The sequence below is a fragment of the Phyllobates terribilis genome, unplaced genomic scaffold (genome assembly GCF_046119375.1).
Source record: "Phyllobates terribilis strain yellow unplaced genomic scaffold, ASM4611937v1 Scaffold_4__5_contigs__length_816908805, whole genome shotgun sequence".
NCBI classification, from domain to species: Eukaryota; Metazoa; Chordata; class Amphibia; order Anura; family Dendrobatidae; genus Phyllobates; species Phyllobates terribilis.
Genome location: NW_027362764.1, coordinates 696878238 through 696904612, shown reverse-complemented (window position 1 = coordinate 696904612; position 26375 = coordinate 696878238). Strand labels below are relative to the sequence as shown.

Sequence of the window (26375 nt, the reverse complement as noted above, 5' to 3'; positions counted from 1 at the left end):
ACTAGGACAACCCCTTCTTGACAAAAATGTTTGGCCCTGATAAAACAATAAAGCTTATACTCCTCTCCTGTGCTAGTGCCTTTCCCGAGTTGTCGGCACTCGCGGTGCCGGGGATGCCGTTCTGTTGTTGTGACACGTGACCTCGGCATCCAATCAGCGCTGGCATCACCGTAGGACAAATCGAACATGAAGAGGAAGTCCGGGCTGCAGCTGATCTCTGACTTCCTCTTTTTGCTCAATTCGACAGAAGGCGGGGCCAGTGATGTCAGTGCTGATTGGGCGCCGGGCTCACGGGTTACAATAACAGCACGAGAGTCCCAGGACCATAAATGCTGACACTGCAGGAACAGCGCCAGCACTGGAGGTGCGTATAAGCTTTATTATTTTATGGGGGCCAAGCAAGGGGTATGAACAGGGGTTGTCCAAGTAGTGGACAACTTCTTTAATATATTGCAGACATCATATTATACAGCACTGTGCACTTACACTTGCTGATTTTGCCTTTCTACCCAGATAATTCTTCTCTTTTCCATTAGGTCTATGACATTGTGTGATTAAATACTGACTAGCTGAATCCTTCTAAGCTAAACAGGAAGTCTCTTTTCCCTGCATGAGTCATAATTCACTGTAAAAGTCCCTGGCAGGGGAAGGAGGAGTTCGAGTACACAGTGCTATATAATATGATTGTAATTAATTAAGAGGATAAAAACTTTGTTGGGAGAGCTTCTTTCATGTTTACACAGGAACGTTGGCTCATTCCCGCAGTTGTACCCAGTACTGCAGTTCAGCTCTGTGGCTTCTTCATTCTGCTGTTCAGTAATGGGGGACCATTTGACCTTGATGGCGTTTTCCCTAGGGAAAATCTCTTTATTGGGGTTGTCCCAAGATTGTAAGTGCATCCCTTTTCGTAGAATAAGGGGTAACTTACTGATCGCTGGGGTCAGACCCCCTACTGATCCATAGAAAGTGGCTCAGTAGGATCACATCTGAATGGAGCTGAGGTTGAGCACGGACACCTCTGCTTCATTCCTTGTCTATGGGATGGCCGCATGTGATACACAATGAGCAGATTAAAGATGCACATACTTGACCACTGTTAGATTCAGACAGGGCTCTGCAAAGTCCAATTCTCGGGAATGATGCGTGTCCCAAAGGTCGGGCCCCAACCATCAATAGATTATCTTTAAGGAGAGCTCAATTCAGTGTATGTTACGTGTTTACAATGGCTCAGCTACATGATAGTTTAAAAGGGTTTTAAAGGCTTAAAGAGAAACTGTCCACATGATTTTGTAATATAAAGTAAAGACATGGCTGTAATGGTGCTGTAATACTGATTACATTGATACCTTTGGTGAAGAAAGACACTTTGTTGTTCTTTAATCATCAATTAAAGTTTTCTGCTAATTAGATTTCGGTGCAAGGGGCCGGACTGTACACTGGGTCTTCTCCTCCCTGTCTGTGATTCCCCGGGCCCTCCGCGTCTGTGATTCCCCGGGCCCTCCGCGTCTGTGATTCCCCGGGCCCTCCCCTGCCTCTGGTCTGTGAATGACCTGTGAATCGCCTCTATATGAAATCTCAGCAGGACCTGCTATTTACAGAGCGGAGGCAGGCTGAGGGGCCCGGGAATCACAGACAGGGAGGAGAAGACCCAGTGCACAGTCCGGCCCCTGTGCACCGAAATCTAATTAGTAAAAAACTTCAAATGGTGACTAAAGAAGAACCACAAGGCGGATTTCTTCACCAATGGTATCAATGTAATCAGTATTACAGCGCCATCACAGACATGTATTTACTTTACATTACAAAATTGTACTGACAGATTCTCTTTAAGATATTGATGACCTCCTCAGGAAAGGTCATCAATATCAAATCAATGGGGGTCTTAACGCCTGGACCCCCTCAATCTATCAGTTATTTTCAGCTTTGACGTCAGCCAGGTGTAAACATTGAACAGAGCTAGAATACAGCTACGTTCACTATGGAGTGACTGATCTCAAAGAGTTGCTACTCTTCTCCTCTTGAAGTTAATGGGAGCTGAGCATCAATACCTGGGAATGGCCACCACACAGTGAACATAGCTGTGTTGTTCTGGTTCTGTTCAGTGTTTACATCCAGCTGATGTCAGAGCAGAAAACTAAAAATATGTGTGATTGTTAGGTGTCGGACCCTCACTGATCTGCTATTGATGACCTATGCCAAAGATAAGGATAGGTCATCAATATCATAAGCCTGGAACACCCCTGTTGTACTTGTACATACATGTAGTTTTATTAAGGGTCTAACTCAAGATACTACAAGATAAATTATCGTTTACAGTTGTCCTTTGTAACAGTTTGCTGCTAAGAACCTTTTCCTACCAGTAGACAATAAGCCGAGATATATATTTTTTTGCCAACAGAATTCTACGCTGACAATTGAAGAATTTCATTCCAAACTGCAAGAAGCGACTAACTTTCCACTGCGTCCCTTTGTCATCCCATTTTTAAAGGTATTGCACAGTTCATCGATCTGGAAATGATTTCAAACCTTATTGTTGCTAGGTCACAAATGTGTGTTTTACTGTTTTGCTTTTTAAGAGAGAAAATGGAAAATAAATCAGAGATGTAAGGACCGAGCTGTGATGGACACACTTACCTAGGTGACTCTTTGCCCTATAGCTCTCTCTTTGTGTTATTTCTAGTTATGGGGCATGAAAGTACCATGAGTGTATAATTTAGGATGGTTTAGTTCTCTCAATTCTGTCTGTGGCACTGATGTTGATGTATGACATAAAGGTAATATTCAGTGTCTTGTATTCTATGTTGATTTTATATTTTCCAGCTTTCATTTTTCAAAACAACTCTCCTAAAATTTGTAATGTAAATTTGCTATTGCTAAATGCATTAATACCCGAAATATCACTAGCTATTTAACTCACAAACTGCAGAATGTATTCAGATCCAAAAACTTTTACATACATTTGAGGATATTAAAGAGTAACCCTCATTTTAACAATAAACCAAAGTGTGAGCAGCCCTTCAGGCATGACATTTTCAAAACAACATAGTACCCAAAAGGTAAATAGACCCAATATAAGGGATGCATTAAAACTAACTTTTATTAATTCTCACTTAAAAGTGGTCTTTATTTAAAACTACAACAGTGGGCCTGTTTCGCCTATACAGGCTTCATCAAGGGGTTAGAGCTATAGCTCTGATGAAGCCTGTATAGGCGAAACTGATTGGGGGAGCTATATGCGTGCATTTTAGTTCTTCAGTGGTGCCTGTAGGAACGAAATAGACGTGCCTACAAAGTGCTACATAGATCTATGGACTGCAGCCATGATCATGCTAGGGAGATACTAACACATTAATAGAAATTGATTAGTTGTAGCCGGTAGAGAGGTGCTCCAAGGCTGGGAAATCCTCCTATGCTGGAATATAACACAGGCCCATTGTAGTAGTTTTAAATAAAGACCACTTTTAAATGAGAATTAATGAAAGATTGTTTTTAATGCATCCCTTTTACCTTTTGGGTAATATGTTGTTTTGAAAATAACCCTCATTTTAACTTTTATTTCATAAATACTACAACTTTGTAATATATCTTAACAGAGAAATCTGCTTCTTTCTCCACTTCGACTATTCATTTATTCTCAAAATTTTCAATTCACGGATAAAATGTGTCTTCATTGAATACAGATTCTCCCATTGCTGAGATTGGAGATGACAGTTGGTGCTCATAAAGTTCTATGGAGAACTGTAACTGTCATTTCAGGAGAATTTCCATTAGAATGTCTGTGTCTGCCTCTAGCTTGCTCCCTTTCCCTCTACATAGAACTTTATGAGCACCAACTGTCATCCTTCTCAGTAATGGGACAATCCGTCGTCACTGAATGCACATTGTACCCATGATTTGAGAGTTTAAGACCAATCCAGGAGAAGAAAGAAGCCGATTTCTCTGATAAGATTATTACAAAGTTTTTTATTTCATGTTTATTATTGATGTTTGCAATAAAAATGAAAACATTATTCTTTAAAGTTTATTAAGGAATCTTCAGATTTGATAGGTGGAGATCAGGCCTGATACTGTTTCTGCGCAAACTAAAAAGTGGCAATACCTGCACAGAGATCTAGTTTGGCATTAGCACTAAGATATAAAGTCTATGAGCCTGATTCATCAAGACTGGCATTGTTTACACAGGTCTTGATGAGGGGGCGTGTTGAAGTCAGACACTCCTGATTCATAAAAAGGTCTACGCCTTTTCATGAATTTGGAGTGCCTGACAAGTACATTGAGCCTTTATGAGCCACGTCAGAAATCTTACTCCAGTCACTGACTGGAGTGAGATCTCTGGTGTAGGGAATGCCAAAGCTCATCATGTATTAGACAAGCTTTGATGTCCTGCCCCCACTGAGCCCCTATCCCACTCCATCTCCACTCATTTTGGTAGAACTTGGCGAAACAAAACGGAAGTGAAAACGGCAAAAGTCGCAAATATTTTTAGACTTTTTAAAGTTTTTTACACCAGAATTCTGGGCCCTTTGTCTAGATTTACAAGCGATGACATCATGCTACACCAGTTACGTAGACAGTATGTAAATCTCTGCAACCCTTAGTCTGGATAGACCGCCGCCTCTGGGTAGAATGATGGCGGTAATCTTTTAGTCGAGAGGAACACCCATGCAAGTTAACACTCTGAATTCAATCATAAAAAACATGTAGAGGTTTTTTTTTTTGTATAATTATTTTTTTTTTAATTTTGCCCAATGGTGCAATAAATTAGAACTCTGATTTTCTAAACATTTTTTGGTTACTATATAGCAGCCACACAACCACTAAATGTATATTTATACTGTAAATTAGGGGAGAAAGTGGAGACTCCAAGGCTGACAGTTCTGTAATTGTGATATGTATGTGTCCTCTAGGTTTTGGGTAAGGTAGAAGGGCTTCTACCAAACTGAACTACTGCTGAAACTTTGTAAACAGTGTCGTAACTTGAAGCATTTGAGCTTCAATGCAAAATATACAAGAGGGTACCCAACTACCAAGGGTCTTTAATAGTATTGTTTTATTTTTTTCATATGGGTCAAAAGGACCTTTTGGGCCCACCAAGGCAACATCAGCACCCACTATAGTTACACCATTGCTTGTAAATGACCGTCTAGCAGGTATTACTCTCCAATGATCACTGTGCACAATTTTTGGTATATGCTACAGAATTGCGCAATCCTATTATTGGCCTGCAGCTATAAAATGACGCATTCCTTATAATTTTCCCAACACTAATAGAGATATACTAACGCATTTCTGTTCTTCTATGGGTTGCAGAGTTTTTGTGTGATGTTCGCCATATCGTCTTATCTAATGAGCAACCTCCATCGCTAGTAATTATCACATGATTCAGTGGCTTGTCTTTGTAATTTTTATAAGTCATGACCTGCGGAAGAAACACAATCTCTTTAACATAGCTGTGTTGTTAGACGCCATGTGTAGATCATCAGCCCACAAAATAACATCAATACATATGTATAGCACATTATGTCCTTAACTCGCACTTACAAACCTCACACAGAACCTGGCTCTGCCAAGGCTGAGTAATTGCAGAAAATGATAGAGATGTAGGCTCAGAAAGTGTCAGTAAAGACACGTCGATGAGTACTTTAAGACGAACATGGTGTGATCTTGTCACTAATGGTACGCTTCCTACTCTAGAAATATATAATGGCATGTTATAAAACCAAAGCATTTCTCATGACGGACAATTTACCAGTTCAAGTTCAAGAAGCGCAATGTACTTTTCATCAGTGTTTAGGGTGAAACAGATAAGTCTGTGGATTTAGCATCTCAGGTCTAATGGAATATGATGAAATATTTAAAGCTACTATGATGGTATAGGTTCAGTTAGAATCTGTAGGAAAGATCAGACACTTGCTGTACTTATTAATGTTACATATATTGAAAAAGTAAAGTTTTCTTCTTAAAGCTGAACTTCTTCCAGGGAAGGCTGCCAATCACTGATTAGGACTACCCACTGGACTCCTAAGCGTAAAATGACTACTGTATATAATGCCATGCTTATAAGGATCCCGAAAATGAGATACAGGGAGCTTTAGTAGGATTAAAAGAAATATCTTAATCTTACCTTTATAACCCAGCAATTTGGCATCAAATCACTAAAAAAAATTTGATTTTTTTTTGAACAAGTGGAAGTGAATTTTATTTTCCTTCAAACGATTTTCTTATCTCTTGTTGTAAAATATTAAGGCAAATAGCAGTCATATGTGGATACGTGGATTGAGTGGAGTTAGACTTTAATTTTTACAATTTTAACATCACTAAAGTCAAGCAGGTTCTCTTAAACACCGTACAGTAACCACACATTCCCTGTACTGATCAGAGTAGAAGAAAATACTAGAAGTTGACAGATAAGGCCGATATTGGCAGGTTTGGCCAACACTCTAATGTGTATGGGGGCCTCTTGACTGTCTCCTGATAGATAATGTTAGCAGAGATAAGGATACGGCATGTTTGATTTCGGACTATCGGTCATTTTTTTCTTGGTGACATAGGCCGCCACCTAAGAAGTCTGGCAGTAGCTCTCTCATAGAGAACATCCAAGCGCTCAGCAGAGCATATTGAGGAGTGGGGAGCCATAGCTGCTGGCCAAACGATTGATCTGCTGAACCAACATTCGGCAGGCAACCATCTACTGTGTATGGGGCCCCTTATGGCCAACAGTCTAATGTGTATGGGAGCCACTTGACTCTTTTCTGATAGATAATGTTAGGGGTGATAAGGATCCAGCATGTTCAATTTCGAACTACTGATTATTTTTTTCTTGGTGAGATAAGCTACCACCTGAGAAGTCTGGCAGTAGCTCTCTCATAGAGAACACCCGAGCACTCAGCAGAGCATATTGAGTAGTCGCGATTGATAGTTGCTGGCCAAACATTTGATTGACTGAACCAACGTTCGTCAGACAGCTATCTACTGTGTATGGCGCCCCTTAACGGCAACCATTAATGTTTCTGATAGGCTTACTATTCTTAGCACTGCCAATTCAGTTCAGATGTTGGCAAGAACGCTAATTGTTGGCCATCTTCCAAGAGTAGTCCATTCAGCTAATTAACATAATCACCTTGTTAACATTGTGTGCCAAATGCAGATAAACCTAGGTCTAATTCATTTCAGTTGTCAATGAATAAGCAGGACTGCTTATGGACTGGTAGGTGGCAGTTAAAGTAGCGTATAGAGCTCAGCCCATATCCCTTGAAGCAGAGTGCTTAAACTAATAAGCAAAGCTGTTTATAGAAGTGCTGGGTATGCTTGCTTCATAAAAGGATGCTTTCTTTACGAATTTCATCATGTTAACATCATTTCCTCTGATTTCTTTGCTTTATAAAAAATAAAAATATGTTTCTCTTCAGGGTCAAATTGGCTGCCACAAAAATTAAAAAAAAAGCAAGCTTCCAAGGACACTTCCACATTCTTCTATCGGAGCTGAGCGCCATATGGTCGCCATATCATTTACTTTGGATCACTGAAATCAAAGATGCAACTTTTTTTCTAATTTTAGTGCTTTTCCTCAAAGGAGACATTAATGACAAAAACCATATGGTTGTGGGAACACGGGGCCTTAATAAGTGCATTCAAACGCAGCTGTAACAATATGCATTAAAATCTTGTTTTCATTAAGCTAATGCAACCCGCAGACCCGCGATTCCATTCTGCGTTTATGGAGAAACATTTACTGGAAGGATATTAGACACCATCCTAATTACCTAATCTGGCACCAGAACTAGAACAAACAAAATTGCTTTGTATTACCATTTTTTTTTTTTTTCGAATCGAAAGAACATGTTTTTGTAGAATTGCTGAATAAAAAAAAAAAAAAGGGAAAGAAAAAAACAAAAGCTATTTTAACCGTGTCATCGTTACTTTTGAATTTGTCAGAGGCAGCTTTTCGGGATTTCATTAGCTGTAAATCTATGACGATCTGTCGTTTTTAAGAGATCAAGAGGGAATGGGATTTTTTGGACTGAGTTGTTCTTGTATGCTGTTCACTGTGTAAATGGTTTTTCGATTTGAATTGCACTTTATGAGCCAGTGATGCTTGCTGGACATTGTCTCTGGCCATCAATCTTCCAAAATGTGTCATCTATAGGTAGTCTACGCATTGTATAATTTTTAGGATGGCTTAAACCTGACTTGAAGGGAGGGTTTCTATCAACTGGGAAAAGATTTAGTTTGCTACCCTTACTGTGTATTTATAAAGATTGTTCAAGGTGAAATGGCTTGTTGGCCATACCCTGTCCACATGGCCAGCCAGCCCCCTGCAGCTTCGCAACTGGCTAAACCACCACAATATTATCATTAATATTATTATTCCCATACTCCAGCATCACATTTAACATTTCTATCTACTTGATAGGCAGGGGTATAACTACAATAGGTGCAGAAGTTTCAATCGCACCCAGGCCCTGGAGCCGAGGGGGCCCAAAAAGTCCTTTTGGCCTATATAAAATGACCATTGCTATAAAAGACTTAAAATAGTTGGGGGCCCTGTTGGAGCCTTTGCATCGGGGCCCATGAGCTTCAAGTTTGCCAGTGTGGATAGGTGAAACATGTTAGATAGGTTGGGGGGAACCCTTGTGGTTAGAGGGAGCTAGGGAACATACCCATTTTTCCCGTGAGTAGGTGTTACATTTCTTTTAGCCAGAATAGCCCTTTGAAGGGTTTGTCCACTAAAAATCACTTTAGTTCAGTTTCTAATATGATTTTAGAAGACTTAACTATATGCTTTCAATTTCCAAAGGTGCCACTATATATATCAACCGAAATCCTGGGTCCTGGCAGCTTTCTTTCCAACTTGCACTCAAAACAGCAGAGAGTTTCCAGTGTAAGCATGTCATCAGCACTATGTATGAAGTGGATTAGTTGACTGGTACATTTCAGTAGCCAATGAGTCCCTGTTCTCCATCACAGCCAATGCATTGACAGAGAAGGGGGCTGGCTTTGCTTTTGAACCCTCATCCAGGTCCCTTCACACACAACACTGATTACATGCTAAGCAGCTCAGGGACTGAAGTGCAGCAGCCGGGACCACATTGATCTGAAAATTGGGGCACCTTTAGAAATAAAAGTAATTCAGCTCTATAAAATCATATTAGGAACTTATTGTTTTTAAGTGGACAACCCTTCACTTATTACATAAGTGAAAACAAACATTTTCACCAGTTCTCTATCAGAGTAACAATGGACATCCAGCATGTTGGGAAATCATGTCCACATTGAAGTCATATGTTAACAAAACCCACAGAAGTTTTCAGAGAGGAAGAAAACTAAAACTCTTGTGCCAACAATTGGGAATCCTAAAATTCAATACTGACCCTTTAATATGCCTTGCCACATGACTTAGGACAAATAGTGAAACCAGATATTCGATTCGCAGACACATGTTTCTGGGTGATTTCCCCTCATTAGTGCAAAGCAGGAGGTCTGATTTGAGTAAGAGAGAGGCCTCTGACAGGTAGTCTAAGGGGTCACCTTGTGGAGAGTGCCAAGCCGTCGTAAGGGCACTTATAGGCCATGCAATGCTCCTCTGGGAATTTAAATATGCAAATATCCTCTTCAAAAAGCCTTAGAATTGTTACCCCCAAAAGGTGACACTAGAGTTCTAATCCTCTTCATCTCTAAAGAGGATATTTGCATATTGCATGGCCTGTAAGTCTCCTTACACCGACTTGGCACTCTCCACATGGAGAACTGTTCTCCTTTAGACCCACAGTTTTTATGAACAGTGAACATCTAAAGATATTTGTCCAAGGCTCCTGCAAACAATGTTCAATCCTCAAATGTTCCATTTAGGTCTAAGGAGTTTCGGAAATTGTGACTGCTTCCACATTGTGTGGACCTGCCCTTTTTATCATATTACCTCTAAATTTTTGATTTAGTGTTTAGATTATATCAGCATTATTTGGCAATGAAAATTCCCTAATACTACCTCTGGTGTTCAGGCATGGTGACCCCTCTGGTGAATTCTTATAAATATAGTAGGCAGAGTCTCTGCATTTTATATCTTTAGGGTTTTTCATGTTGTTTAGATTGTGTTATTATACGATCTATACTGTATTTGCTTCTGGATTTTGGGTGTAAACACTCTGTATACAATGTATTGAGGTTGGTCTGGGCTCAGAGCCTGCTGGCTTTGCCAAAACTCATCTGCACACAATATGGCTAGTAATTTTTCCTAATTATCATTCAGGAATTTGGTCTATGAGACTGCATAAAATAATGCATATTTTCATAGCTTTACAATACGGCTGTCTCCAGCAGCAAATCCTCTTAAATTAACATAATTAATTGCCAGAGTCTAATTATGATTTTATTTTTGATTTTAACTAACAACTATCTTAAAGGGGTTGTCCACTTCCTGGACAACCCTTTTTTTAAAATGAGGTGGTATAAAGAAAAATTACTCACCTCCTGTACTAGCACCATTCCAGCAAAGTCGGCGCCGGGTCTTCCCGAGTTTACATAGCACTGTTATACCACATGAGCCCTGCAGCCAACCAGCAGTCAATAATGGGCTACTGTGCTCTCACTTCCTTCGGAAGAATGTCGGGCAAAGAGAAGTGAGAGCACAGCAGCCCAATGGAGGCTGATGATTGGCTGCAAAGCTCACATGGCATAACAATCTCACCTGAACTCAGAAGACCCAGCTCTGACAATGGTGGAACAACGCCAGTGCGGGAGGTGAGTACCGTATATGTTTTCTTTATACTACTTCCCTTAAATTGAGATAGTCCAGGTTGTGGACAAAATATTGTTAGTTAAGATCCAGGCAGAAATAGTCTGTTATGGTATATGTTTTTTTTTTTTAATACACAAGGTGGACTACCGTATATTCCGGCGTATAAGACGACTTTTGAAGACTGAAAAATCTTCTGTCTAGTCTGGGGTCGTCTTATACGCCGGTAATGCTTTTGAACTTTCAGAAATTGACATGCGGGGATACTCTGGGGGTGTTAATAAGCTGCCGTGGCCGTATCCCTGCCATGTCGGAGTTAATATAAGGTGGAGGGAGTTAAAATACGGCGGCGGTAGGTCCAGACAGTCAGCGCTTCTGTGCTGAAACTGACACATCGCTGCGTATTCCCAGCTCCGGACACAGCGCAGGACTTCTGTGCCGACAGTTTTCACTTGTCACAGAAGCGGTGCGCTGTGTCCGGAGCAGGGAAGTTCGCATCGCTTCTGTGACAATATATGAAAAGCCGGCAATTCAGCAGCGGCATAAGCCGGCACCCGACAATTTAGAATAGAAAGAATAGAGCATCACACATAGATTAGATAGATAGAAACATGTCAGTCACATATATATGAAGTACAGTGACAGTATTGCTTACTGTACTTGTCATTTAGTGTAAAGGATTTATTAAAACAAATATTAGTGTTTTCATGCACCGTCTCTTTAAAAAAGCCGGCCGGCAATTCAGCATCTGTACCCGACAATTTATAACAGAAAGATAGAGCATCACACATAGATTAGATAGATAGAAACATGTCAGTCACATATATAAGAAGTACAGTGACAGTGCTGGTTACTGTACTTGTCATCTAGTGTTAAAATAACGGATTTATTTCCCCTTAATTTTAGTCTCTAGCGGAGGTTAAGCAGACAGCTGGGGCAGATGTTTGAAGCCTGGGAAGGGGGTAATACTCACGGAGCTTCCCAGGCTACTAATATCAGCCCCCAGCTGAATACTTAGCCTTTACTAGCTATTAAAATGGGGGACCCCCCCAAAAAAATGACGTGGGGTCCCCCCTAATTTAATAGCTAGCAAAGGCTAGGCAGACAGCTGGGGGCTGATATTAATAGCCCAGGAAGGGAGACATGAATATTGGCCCCCTCCCAGGCTAGAAACACCAGCCGTCAGCCGCCCCAGAAATGGCGCATCCATAGGATGCGCCAATTCTGGCACTTAGCCTCGCTCTTCCACGCTGCCCTGGTGCGGTGGCAGGGGGTAATAGGGCTGGGGTTGATGTCAGCTTATAATGCCAGCTGACATCAAGCCCAGGTTAGTAATGGAGAGGCGTCTATAAGACACCCCCATTACTAACCCCATAGTAAAAGTTAAAAAAAACACAAACACCCAGAATAAAGTCCTTTAATTGAAATAAAGACACAATTCTTTATTGTTCTAAATTAAACCATACTTACCATCACGCCCATTCCAGCTGAAGCCAACGATCTCCTGCAATAAAAGAAAAATAATAAAGCAACCTCATCCTTACCTCTCCATGGTTCCCAGGACCGGTCCAGCTCTGCTACATTCACATGACAGGCTGGACCGCAGCAGAACGCTGCCATCCAGCCTGTCATCCCGCAGACACTGAGAAGCGCAGGCATGCTTGCGCTCTGCAGTGTCTGGCTGTGACGGCATCCAGATGAGCCGACAATGAACTCAGCTCACCTCCTGGACGTCCGTCACTGACAGCGTGGGAAACTTCTACTGCGCATGCGGGGAGCAGGAGAATTTTCCCACGCTGTCAGTGACGTGCATGAGGTGAGCCGAGTTCATTGGACATGATCTCGGCTCATCTGGATGCCGTCACAGTCAGACACTGAGGAGCACAAGCATGCCTGCGCTTCTCAGTGTCTGCCGCATGGCAAGCTGAACGGCAGCGTTCTGCTGCGGTCCAGCCTGTCATGTGAATGTAGCAGAGCTGGACCGGTCCTGGGAACCATGGAGAGGTAAGGATGAGGTTGCTTTATTATTTTACTTTTATTGCAGGAGATCGTTGGCTTCAGCTGGAATGGGCGTGATGGTAAGTATGGTTTAATTTAGAACATTAAAAAATTGTGTCTTTATTTCAATTAAAGGACTTTATTCTGGGTGTTTGTGTTTTTTTTAATTACTTTACTAGAAATTCATGGCGGTCATGTCTAATATTGGCGTGACCCCATGAATTTCGGGCTTAGGGCCAGCTGATAATGCCAAGCTGGCCTTAACCCCTTTATTACCCAGTGAGCCACCGCACCAGGGCCCTGGATGAGTTGGGTACAGCGCCAGAAGATGGCGCTTCTATGAACGCGCCATTTTCCGGGGTGGCTGCGGACTGCAATTTGCAGCGGGGGGGGGGGCCAGAAAGCTTGGGCCTCCCTGCGCTGCAGATTCCAGCCCCCAGCTGCCTAGTTGTACCTGGCTGGACACAAAAATAGGGCGAAGCCCCACGTCTTTTTTTTTTTAATTATTTCATGAAATAATTAAAAAAAAAAGGGCTTCCCTATATTGTTGTGTCCGGCCAGGTACAAATAGGCAGCTGGTGGTTGGGGGCAGCCCGTTCCTGCCTGCTGTACCTGGCTGGACACAAAAATATGGCGAAGCCCACGTCAACATTTTTGGGAAAAATTAATTACAAAATTAATAATAATTTAGGGACTGCATCTTTATTAACCCCTCAATTGTCATTTAGTGTTAAAATAAAGGATTTTTTAAAAAGAAAATTGGCGTGGGATCCACCATCATTATAGTCTCTAGCGGAGGTTAAGCAGACGGCTGGGGCAGATGTTTGAAGTCTGGGAAGGGGGTAATACCCACGGAGCTTCCCAGGCTACTAATATCAGCCCCCAGCTGAATACCTAGCCTTTACTAGCTATTAGAATGGGGGACCCCCCCAAAAAATGACGTGGGGTCCCCCCTATTTTAATATGTTTATGAGTGACAGTTTTCCTGCTATATACCTGCATGTCATAAGAATTTAAATTAAAAAAAGGACCATGTTAAATTCAAATCTGTTTTTTTTTAATTTTTACCGGTGTTTGGTATGCGTTGGAAAAGGGGTAGTCTTATACGGTGAATATATCCTAAACTCTATATTTTAACAGGAAAGTAGGGGGGTCGTCTTATACACCAGGTCGTCTTATACGCCGGAATATACGGTACTTCTTTTTTTTAAGGGTTGCCCAGGTAGTCGACAATCCATTTAGTGCATCAGTCTATGTATGAGTCCAAAGGTATGAGAATCATTTTGGGAATTTAGATCTCCTTAGAGTAGACTATTTAATTTTTATATGGTGGTACCTTAAACAATTTTGAGTTTTTTGCCAAAAAAAAACTAAAGGCAGAAGCTGATCTCTTAGCTACCATAGGTAAGTAGTATTTTGGGGGTGACCATTTAGCAAAAAAAAAAATATTTTTTCCAGATTCACTTTAAATGACTTAAACACAAAATTAATGTATTTCTACAAGTTCTAGTATGTACGATCCTGACAAGATGTGGCATCAAATGATCTCATCTTGTAGACTGTGAGCCCTCGCGGGCAGGGTCCTCTCTCCTCCTGTACCAGTCACTGACTTGTATTGTTCAAGATTATTGTGCTTGTTTTTTATTTATGTATACCCCTCTTCACATGTAAAGTGCCATGGAATAAATGGCGCTATAATAATAAAGAATAATAATCTTCAAAATGAGACAATGATTCTTTTTATATTTGCGATTTCCCTGACATATTGAATATGCAAAGTTTTGAAGACAAGGATATAAAATGATTATAGACTTATTGAAAATGTTAAGGCCGAATGAAAATAAAATAATGTGCTCTCTAAAGTTCAGATTTTGATGCTTTTTGTCTATTTTTTTAGGCCAATCTGCCTCTGCTGCAGCGGGAACTTCTGCACTGTGCAAGACTGGCCAAGCAAAATCCTGCCCAGTATCTAGCTCAGCATGAGCAACTGCTACTGGATGCCAGCACAACCTCACCTGTTGACTCCTCCGAGTTACTTCTCGATGTGAATGAAAACGGGAAGAGGAGAACCCCCGATAGGTAAATATAACCAATATCTATTGACATCCAGGACTTCTCGACCTATAACTATATTACCTATTGCTTGTAAAAAATATAACAACATTTAGATTACTCCAAAGTAGACCTGTCCTTGTGTATTTGTAGATCAAGTGATCTTAAAGAGTTATGTCCTTCAGACATCAAAGCATGGAACACATTTGTTGTGCCATTGTACTTATGCTTAAAGTTTGTCTTTTAGATCCAGTATTCAGTGCTTTTTAATGTCTCATTAGTCAGAGCTCCATTCTTTTCTGAGCATCAAATCTCCTCTATAAACTTAGAATTTTGCTGATAAAATTCTGTCTGCCAGCAAACACCACTAGGGGGAGCTAAGGGGTTTACTGAATACTGTTTTAGCTATTGATTTCAATGTATACACAGTATGTAGAAAGCTCCCCAGCTCCCCCTACAGGTGGCCACAGGCCAGTAAAACGCCAATAAATTGTGTTTTCATATAATAAATAGATTTATGCTACAGAAAAAAATATTCAGTATATAGGTGAACCCTGTGTGTGGACTAATGAGAGCAAATTCTCTATAGAATACATTGACACTCTATTCAGCAATGTCACTCAACAGAAATGGTTGCCAATCTATGATAGCTAAGCGTCAATGTAAAAAAATAAAATAAAATAAAAATTTGTGATAAAATTATTTATTGGCCATGGACCACAAAACTAAAGTGTCAAACTTTTCTTGCTGGAAATAAGCATGGACATCCTTGAATCCTTTAGAATGAAGTTAACCTATACGTTTCCATGGGTATTTTCTACAGATCATCTTCAATGTCCCACAGTTTCCTTTGCAGAGTAAATAGGCTATTTTATTTCTAATATCCTCATAAAAAGGTCTTATCTGACAGCTACACTCGCATGGCCTCACAAATGCTTCCAGAAGAGATTCCAGGAAATACGGACTAAAAATAAAAAACACATAAAATATGGTTAGAGGGGAAAAAGACATTTAAATTACAAGGCTTATTCACTTTCATGTTTTCCTTATTTCCAGCTCAACATAATATAAAGTGCAACGTATATGTGGTCTGAGTGGTGCCTCTGAACATATGGTCCCAGACTTCAGATTTTTCCTTCTTATTATCAAGGAATTTAACTGAATTTCAGCTAAATCCGCAATATAGCTAAGAAAAAAGGATACGGAGATTACAGTTTTTGTACTAATGATCTTTGATTTGAAATATCTAAAAAAAGTTTTGTTTTTTTTCTTAAAAAAAAGTCATATTTTTATGTCATTTTGCTTTTTCTCATACATGCAGGCACTTAGATTTAAATAAGCATTCCTCCTCACATCATAATTTTTATCCTCTTAATATATTGCAGTCATCATGTTATATAGCACTGTGTACTTACAATTGCTCATTTTGCCTTTCTACCCAGTTAATTCTTCTCATTTCCATTAGGTCTATGACATCACGTGATTAAAAGCTGACTAGCTGAATCCTTCTAAGCTCTATGTAAAAACAGGAGGTCAATTTTCCCTGCATGAGTCGTAAGTCACTGCAAAAGTCCCTGGCAGGGGAGGTGGGAGAAGCTGGGTCAGGAGTTGAAGAGGGAAATGATTTCTGCAGGGACAAGAGACTTCCTGTTGCTACATAGAGAATTAGCTGGGTAGAAAGGCAAAATGAGCAATTGTAAGTACACAGTGATATATGATATGATAATTGCAATATATTAAAAGGATAAAAACTTTGATGGGAGCAGGAGGAGTGCTTCTTTAATACCATGAATGTGGCGGTTACAAGATGTCTAACTATACTACATAATCATCAGGCAGCAATAATCTTACCTGACAGATCATTTTTCCAATGAAAGTGCAGTCCAGTCTACAATCAGCATGTTATGGAGCAGAAGCGGCTGGCCACATTGATAAATAGTTTTGTGGGGAAAGATTTAGCTTCAGTTATAATTTATTAATCTAAAATTTTCCGTTATTTTGTGGTTAGGAGTCCAGTGGGTGGATCTGATCAGTGATTGACAGTTATCATTGTATGCACACTGAGCTGGACCTCCTACTGGACTCCTAAGCCGGGAATGAGGAGAGCTTTAGATCAATAAGTGATAAGTTACACTGAATCTTTTCCCACAAACCTATATATCAAACTGCAAAGCTAGCACTGTTCTATAACATGCTGCCGGCAGAAAGAAATCTTCTGATTGGATATTTAAAAAAAACCCTGATGCTTCCAAATATTTACCAACCAACCTACTACTTTTCACTAAATAGAAATTAAATTACATTGTTGGGGAATATGTAAAAGATTTTTTTAACAGGTCTATGATAGATCTATTTATAAACAGATCCCAAAGATCTCGACTCAAAGTGGGATCTGTCAGGTTTCCAATTTTTTTTTTACAGCTAGTGGAATGGGAAAAGCAATAATGTGAACAGAGTTTTCTTGTAGCACGGAGCTCTAGGTTGGAATTTATCTAATAAATATATTAAACATTTATATCAAAATATCTCTCCAGCCAATGACTGTAAGAGAATGCACTGAAATAGAGCCGGCTTATCATGCATTTGTTGTTTTTTTTCCTCCTTTGATGGGGTTATCTCCGCACACTCACTCTTCTCAAGCGTGAAATTAGACATGTCAAAAATTTTAGCCAGAAGCTGTTTTTCATAAACTGATCACATGCAAATTTCTCCAACACCATGCTAATATGAATTTAAAGAATATTAAATAGCGAGGGGCAAAAAAAAAAAGCAGAACACAGAAGAGATGTTAAAGAGTACCCGTCGTTTTATTTTTCTCATTTTTCATTAATTAATAGTAAGTGTAAAAATAAGAAACTTTATAATACATCATATCAGAGAAATCTGCTTCTTTCTCCACCAGGACTGATCTTTCACTCTCAAAATTATTAACTCACTGGTAACATCTGTATTAAGTGAATAAAGGTTTACCCATTACTGAGATAAGAGATGACAGTTGGTGCTTATAAAGTTCCACGGAGAACTATAACTGTCGTTTCAGGAGAACTTGCAGCAGAATGTCTGTGTCTGCCTCTAGCTCCTCCCCTCTCCATAGAATTTTAAAAACACCAACTGTCATCTCCTATCTCAGTAATGTCAGTAATGGGAAAATCTTTCTTCACGGAGTACCGATTTTACCAATGAATGAAATATGAAAAATAAATATAGGAGGAGAAACAAGCATGTATGAAATGTAATACAAAGTGACTTATTTTCATGGGTGCTATTGATTTATAAAACAAAAATTAAAACGACGATTACTCTTTAAGAGTTCTAACTTATGTACACATGATGTCATGTTTTTCTGTAGTCTTGGAGTCAGTAGTACATAGATAAATATATATATTTTTACTTTTTTAAAAAACAAATGGAGCCTGCATTAAAAAAAACTTTCAATTAATATGTTTTGTAATCTTTGACAATTGCTAAAATATTTATAAATATTATCCTATATCCTCTCCATTTTTTGTAAAAAAAAATTTTGTGATTAATTCATCTTACCCTAATCTAGATATTCAATGCACATTTAAATAAGCATTCCTCCTCCCATCAAAGTTTTTATCCTCTTAATATATTGCAATCATCATATTATATAGCACTGTGCACTTACAATTGCTCATTTTGCCCTTCTGCCCAGTTAATTCTGCTCTTTTCTATTAGGTCTGTGGCATCACCTGATGAAAAATTGACTAGCTGAATCCTTTTAAGCTCTATGTGGAAACAGGAAGTCTTATTTCCGTGCATGAGTCATCATTAGAACTACAATTCTACCTCATTGCAACGTTTCTGACGGGGGGGGGGGGAGTGAGCAACTGGGTCAGGATTTGTAGAGGGGAATGATAAATGCAGGGAAAATAAACTTCCTGTTTCTACATAGAGCAGAGAAAAGAGAACAATTACATGGGTAGAAAGGCAAAATGAGCAATTGTAAGTACACAGTGCTGTATAATATGATGACTGCAAGATATTAATAGGATAAAAACTTTGATGGGAGGAGGAGTGCTTCTTTAATAATTTTCATTTAGAAGTCTTATTTCAGACACTAAAGTAGCCTTACTTGAAGATGGATGGGATAGAAAATGATAAATTATTTATTGAGTCATGTTTCAAAGTCTTACGAGCAAATCATATCGTTAAAAGCAAAGTAACAGATGATTTTATAGCATAAATTCTAAAACTTAACCAAGAATGTAGAACAGACAATAACATGGCCACTGGCCACCTAAAGAAAGTCATTGAGGTTTAATTATATACTGCCAGAACTCAGACTGGAATATATTTTTAATGGGAGTCCATTTCTTCTGACCAAAATAAGTAGAAGAACCAGGAGTCAAAGAGCCAAGTGCTTGATGTGGAGGTGTGAGTTGCATTTAGACTAGGACTACATGGTAACAACTGTCACTTGGATTCTTGGAAGTAGAAGATCTTTTTAGGTTGCCCCTTAGTCTTAATTAGGTGGTCCTGTGTTCCAAAAATGTTAACTGATCCAAAACTTTTTGATTTTCTTGTGGCCAATAAAAATGTTTAGTTTTAGATATGATCACGCCGGTAGCATTGGATTTATGGGAATATGGGCACATCCATTCATTACCATAACGTTACTTGTCTTCTATCCAAGACAAATGTGGCAGATGACATTATTGGAACTGCTACAGGAGTTGTAAGGATTTAGTATATATTAGTATACAGGGAAATGCTAATGTGTCACCTCCATAAAAAACTAAAATATATATGTATTTCTATTGTCAGGAAATAGCATTAACCTCATTACACGTGCCAGCAGAACTGTTTCCATCTGGAAGGCTTAGTAGGTTGCAAAATATAGTGTCTACCATGCCACGAACCGAAAACATATTTCCATCTACGACACTATTGTGTTGTTGCTTTTGATATACGTCGCCATTCTGTGCATTTTTATGCGGAATTGTAGATTGAGGTTTATTAAGGTTTCAGCAGTCTGACAGTGAAGCTTTATGTTTTACTGAATGTTTTCTTGGTGCATATGGTCTAACACGGATGAGCAGCCACGGTGAGATTTTGGAGTCTATTAAACTGGCTCATTAAAAAGATCAATCTGTTTCAATAATAACACTGGGAGCCATCAGTCACAGAAAGAGTGAAAAAAAAATCCTGACACGTGAGTGGAAAACACAACTGAGTAATTTGTCCATGACATGTCATGGTTGCAAAGAACTCATAGTATTTATCTCACTATTAGAGTCTATTCCCAGCAAGACCAATAATTTGTTCTACTTCACAAGTTTTGTTTACTTCTTTTTCCGGCTTAGTGTAGAGGAAATCTGGGGGTTATTAAACCTGTAGAAAAAAAAAGAAAAGTTCTATATTACAGGATTTAGCTTTTCTTATAATAACTTTTCTCCAAAACCTTTTGAGATGTTGCTTGTGGTTGAGAGGTTGGTTGTGGTTGACTATGTATGTAGGTGAGAACAAGTCGAGCACAAGAAATGACCTACCCAACTCTTCGATAGCAAGCCTACTTAAGATCAGTATAATACACATTTAGATTACATTTGTAGTACATTACACATATTTTCTTTTCAGAACCAAAGAAAATGGCTTTGACAGAGAGCCTTTGCACTCAGAGCATCCAAGCAAGCGGCCATGCACTATAAGCCCCGGCCAGCGGTACAGTCCAAATAATGGCTTGTCCTATCAACCCAATGGTCTGCCTCACCCTACCCCACCACCACCTCAGCATTATCGTTTGGATGACATGGCAATTGCCCACCACTACAGGGACTCGTACAGACACCCTAACCACAGGGACCTCAGGGACAGAAACAGGCCTATGGGTAAGAGAATTGGAGATCTTTTTATATTTCTCCCTTGTCAGCATAGCGTTGTGACGAATATCAACTTGATTATATTCATTATGGTCATTGTTATAATACATTGTGTTGTAATATTAAAAAATGCAAAACCTAAGTCAATAAATCACATTTGCTATTGATTTAGGTGTAGGAGAAAATCACTTGAAATAACAGCCAGTCGCTTTCTGCAGTGAAAGTGGTAATTAAACACTTGGAACTCCCACTGAAGACCTGACAGCCAAACTAGAGCCGCTTATCTCCTACACTTGAAATCAGATTTATTGATGGCAGTGGGGATGTGACTACAGAGACCATGGTGGGCATCAATTGCTTGACAGTTTGGAATTCAATACATTCTATTTTTCACATTCCGGGTTGCTATTGTCTCTATTGAGTCGTATGTTATTTTATTGTCCTTATGACTTTTACAGAATTTATTTATTCTTAAGTGATTCTTGTTTTCTTTTTCTTCTTCACTGGGACAATTATATTAACTCTCCACCAATTAGTAAAAAAAAAAAAAAAAAACTCCTTAAGGCTATTGTTGAAAGACTTAATCCATTTTTCAGAAGGGTGTTAATTAGTGTTACATGAGACTTTACATCTGCTTTGTCTAGGGTTGCATGGAGCACGTCAAGAAGAAATGATAGACCACAGGCTAACAGACAGAGAGTGGGCAGAAGAATGGAAGCACCTTGATCATGTAAGAACCTCGCTATATTTCTGTAAGATATACGAGATGTAAAAGAATTTATAGTCAATATAAAATCATTTTATTTTATGGTTTCCTTTTGAATTTAAGTTGTATACCTTTCTTGAAATGATACTGAAGTCTGTCCTCTAGTCAGGGAAGAAATAATTTAGGCCCCAAATATAAATGTTTCCTCTTTCCCCCAAAGTTCTTCCAACAATTCCTCCTGGTAACCTATTATATAGATGGAATGGAGAAATATAAGGAGGATGTTTGGGTGTTTGGGAGGATCACAAGATCATGGTAAAGCAAAAAGACTTGGAAGGATTTTTAGTTCCTGAGGGAATAAAAAAAAGAGAATATGTATGACTATTAAAGAAGGTCTGTTACAAAGCGAAAATGGGTCAGTTTGTGTTTTTATTTTATTTTTTGCTGCTCCCCTGATTATTCCATTAGTTTTTTGGTCAGTTTGTTTTTATGACTTTGACCATGGGAGCATTGCCCAAAGAGTAATTATGCAGAGCAGCCCAAAGACATACCCCCAGAGAATCCTATAGGCAATGCCCATTTCAAAAAGACCCTAAAATTAACATATTGGGTACCCTACATATAAAGTTCCATATCTCTGGAACTATAAAAAAATAAAAACCCACACTGAGAAGTAGTGAGAATGAAATAAGAGCAAAAGCTGGACACTTTTGACCAGCTGATAGGTCCTCTTTAAGCACTTTTATAGACTCATGTCATACATTTGGAGGCCTCTAAAGGAGGATAGAAGACTAATTGCTTCCTGTGAACTTTTCAGCTTTAAGATTTACATTTTATTGTTTATTAAGTGTCAATAAGTATAACTGGGTAAGTCCCAGGTGGTAAACCATTGGCAGTCGAAATGTGAGTGTGGGCCCTTGACTATAGTAATTCCTGAACTTCTCTGATGGAGGCCCTGGCTTTAATTAACCACAATCAAGAACCTAGATACTCAACATGTAGTCCATTAATACCCCCATACAATTTAGACTGATATTGGCTGAACCTCCCAATATCGAAGGATTCGGCCAACAGTCTAATGTCTATGTCGATGCCGGTCAACGGATGGTCTAGTGAGATCTCTTTTGCGCACATCCAGTTTTGGAGTGCTGATTGCATTGTTCTTGCTGAGATGAGCCACCAGCCAAGATGTCAGTCGGCGGCTTTCTCATAGAGGGCATAGGAGCGCTTGGCCAAGCGAACACTCCTGTGTATGGGAGAGTTGGCTGAGATGGCTGCCAGCCAAACAATTGGCCGAAGCATAGTTGGGCCAACAGCCATCTAATATGTATAGCCAGGAGTGCAGACCATGTCTAAAAGTGGAAACTTGCAATATAATTTTCTTGGGTGATTTATTTTTTATTTTTTTTTTAGTATGTGGTATTGAACTTACACTGAACTTTAGTAGTAGTAGATGGTATTGAACTTGGAGCAACATTGATGTAGTACAATAATTTGTATATCACCAGATAAAAAAAAAATACAGGATTTGAATCATAGAAAAATGTAATGTCACATGTAAAGTAGAATTATGCCAGCTTTCTCTGTAGAGCGTTACTGTTTGGACAATTTTTCAGCATAGTAGCTGCCTGAATTAATTTTTTTCCTCCGTTATGCTTCACTTGCCTAACTCATTTACAATATATCATCTTTATGCCTCGTACATTGTCTTCATGTACTGTCGTCGAGAGCTAAATAATGGCGTACATTTCCATGGCAGTTTGGATCAGCCCTATGCAAATTTCAAGTATGCAAGATTACCAAGTCATAATATATTTAAAACGAATAACTCTACCATCATCACAGATGGCAGATGAAAGCACTTTCCAAGTGTTCGGAAGCTAGGCTTAATGAATGTTACATGTTCATAGACAGATCTTCTGCCTATTTTTGAGCCACGGCTCTTTTATGCTGTCACAAAAGAAAAAAAAAAAGAAAATGGGAACCATGAGATACAATTGTCACATTGGTTCACGCAAACAATGTGTCTAATATCTGCCTATATGTATTTGCTGTGGCTCTTTTAAGACAATGGCATATAAGCGTGTTTTTTTAATCTTTTCCAGCTTTTAAACTGCATAATGGATATGGTGGAAAAAACAAGACGATCCCTCACTGTTCTTCGGCGATGTCAGGAAGCTGACCGGGAGGAGCTTAACTACTGGATCAGGCGGTACAGTGATGCGGAGGATTTAAAAAAAGGTAGCAGTAGCAGCAGCACCAGCCATTCCAGACAGCAGAGCCCTGTGAATCCAGATCCTGTCCCCTTAGGTATATCAGTGCAACCATTGATGGGTCCTTGGACTTTTTGTCCTAAGGTTCTTAAATGATCATTCTCTTCTTAGCTATTTATGTGAAAAGTCATTTCATTTGATGATGGTTTTATTTACTTAATATATCATGTCTTGTATTTATTTTGTAAAATCATGAATCCATTGCTAAGATTTTAACCATTGAAGAATTGAAGCCTGTCTATATTGGTTAAGCAAGGGCAAGATAACAGCCCCTGCAGGGTAACTTCATGGTCCATACATTGCCATTGGCTTAGAAAATAAGTGTGCCCAGTGCACATCAAGTGCCAAAAATCGACACAAAGAAGTTAATGGAAATTGACCATGATCCCCATTGGGGATGACCGGACCCGTGAATGTTCGGGTTCTGGTACCCGACCCGAACTTTATTCCAAAGTTCGGTTCGGGTACCAGAACTGTACCTGAACTTTAACCAGAACCCAAACCCCATTGAAAACAAAGAGGTCCCGGACTTTTGAGCGACAAAACCTCTCTCTCCCTCACGGACTTCCCCCAGAACTCTGAATATTGCAATGTCTTAATCCAGAGAAATCAACATTTTTCTTATATGTAAATGAGTTGCTCCGGACTATGGGCTGAACACTGATCTGTATGAGACTCTGCCACCAGAGCTTATTGTACATGAAGGGGGAGTTACCAGTGTGATATATAATGGCTGCACTCTGCTGTCCTGATCTCACTGCAGAGCTGTGTGTGATTATACCTGACACATCTGCAGGTTCCTCTCAGTGCTTCAGCTGCCATTTCACAGGCAGACAGTGCTGTAATACAGCAGAGCTGTAAGAGCTGCAGAAAATGTGTTTGTAAAGAGACAAAGTTCAGTTCTACTGTTCTGTGTTAGTTACCTGTCTCACACTGGTAACTCCCCCTTCATATAAAATAATCTCTGAGGGTGGATTCTCATACACATCAGTGTCCTCCCCATTGTCCTTAACAGCTCATTTACATATAAAAAACTTGGATTACTCTGGAATAAGACATTGGATCACAGATATCATGGTGTCACTTTATTCAGCTTCCTCAAGTTTGGATGTCAAAACGGCCACAGCTTTATTTAAATCACAGGATTATAACAATCATAGTAGAAGTCAAGTGAAGTCCTTGGTCGCAGGGATTCCCTGATACTGTGACATCTCAGCTGTCTGACATACCGCACACGGCCAGACATCCGTAAAGGCGTAACCATACCACATCCTTTAGGAAGACCTGCATGCCTATATAGACAGCTTAGGAGGGTTAATCTTACTTCCAGATACCCTTTAAACATGACCATAAACTTATATAAACTAAAACTTAAAGGGGTTTTCCCATGGACAAAAGTTCATATTAATCAATAGATCTTGGAATATTAATAATTTCCATAATTGTATGTCATGAAATAAAATGTTCGTGTGCTGAGATAATCTTATAAATGTGCCCCTGCTGTGTACTGTGTAATGGCTGTATCTGACCGTACAGGGACATGGTCTGATCATAGCACATCTCCTGGGCAGGAGAGAAAGCAAAAAAGTATACTGATATCACAGCACAGGATTGCAGCTGATTCTTTTTGTGAGGTAAAATATTTCCCTGCCTGTTTTTAAGCAATGTTTTACTTCAAAGAAAGAATTGTTTGTGATCCCGTGCTGTAATGTCTGTATAATCTTCCCCCCTCCTCCGCTGCCCAGGAGATGTGGTATGATCAGACCATGTTCCTGCACAGTCAGACACAGCCATTACACAGTACACAGCAGGGGACATTTATAAGATTATCTCAGCACAGGAGCTGTGGTATGATCAGACCATGTTCCTGTACGGTCAGACACAGCCATTACACAGTACACAGCAGGGGACATTTATAAGATTATCTCAGCACAGGAACATTTTATTTAAACAAATCCAATTGTGGAAGTTATTATTATTCCAAGATCTGTTGGTTAAAATGAACTTTTGTTCATGGGAAAACCCCTTTAAGCCAAAGGGGTGATCTTTTAACACATATCAGATATACCTTACTATAGCTACAGATGTAGCATTTTCTAATATAGCACAAAACTAATAACGCTACCATAATTCAGAAAAATATATTGATGCAGAAAACTGTAACTTGACCTTTAGCACAGCAAAAGCCATTGAACATGTCAAGTCTGGTGTCAGATATTTCCTGCATCATGTTAGGTTAGACAATGCTGCTTCTGTATATTGAAAAACATAGAAAATTAGACATTTCAGTACAACTTTATACAAAAAAAAGTATACAACACAGCATAGTATTTTGTTCAATGGGAGCCAGTGGCTGATATATACTATGGTGTTCGCATCTGGATAATACATGACACACAGATGTTAACCTTTTTGTAATCGTAATATTCTTCTTTTGTTACACTTGGATTACATATCCTAAAATCTGCCAAAAACTTCAAGTCATCATCTGATTTTTTTTTAACCATTGCATGTTTTATTGCCCTTACTTTGGCACTATGATCCTTGTTAGGCTGCGCCATGCAAATTTATTAATCTAGTATAAACATGATATAGAGACTTGAATACAAGCAAACCATCTATCCTCTTCTGCTTTATGTTCTCCAAATTTCCCAAATTTCAAGATTCAAAGAACTTGTGTTCTTTGAATCATGATATTTGGAGAACAGACGCCATTCATTTCCTCTCCTCTATAAAGGATTGAAATTGTACGTTGCTGATTCTCCCATTGC

At 39.3% G+C, this 26375-nt stretch overlaps 1 protein-coding gene across 6 annotated transcripts in view; it reads left to right on the top strand.

Annotated features, from left to right (window-relative positions):
- The window catches only part of RUNX1T1 (RUNX1 partner transcriptional co-repressor 1), a 167680-nt gene that overhangs the window by 112502 nt on the left and 28803 nt on the right, over window positions 1–26375 (top strand). For 5 of the 6 annotated variants that reach the window (XM_073679576.1, XM_073679579.1, XM_073679581.1 and 2 more), the window contains exons 4-8: window positions 2399–2488; window positions 14628–14809; window positions 20384–20634; window positions 21270–21355; window positions 23437–23641. In XM_073679576.1, coding sequence (XP_073535677.1) covers window positions 2399–2488; window positions 14628–14809; window positions 20384–20634; window positions 21270–21355; window positions 23437–23641 — 814 coding nt within the window. The remainder of the gene's footprint in view (window positions 1–2398; window positions 2489–14627; window positions 14810–20383; window positions 20635–21269; window positions 21356–23436; window positions 23642–26375) is intronic. The other variant, XM_073679582.1, reaches the window with a different exon arrangement.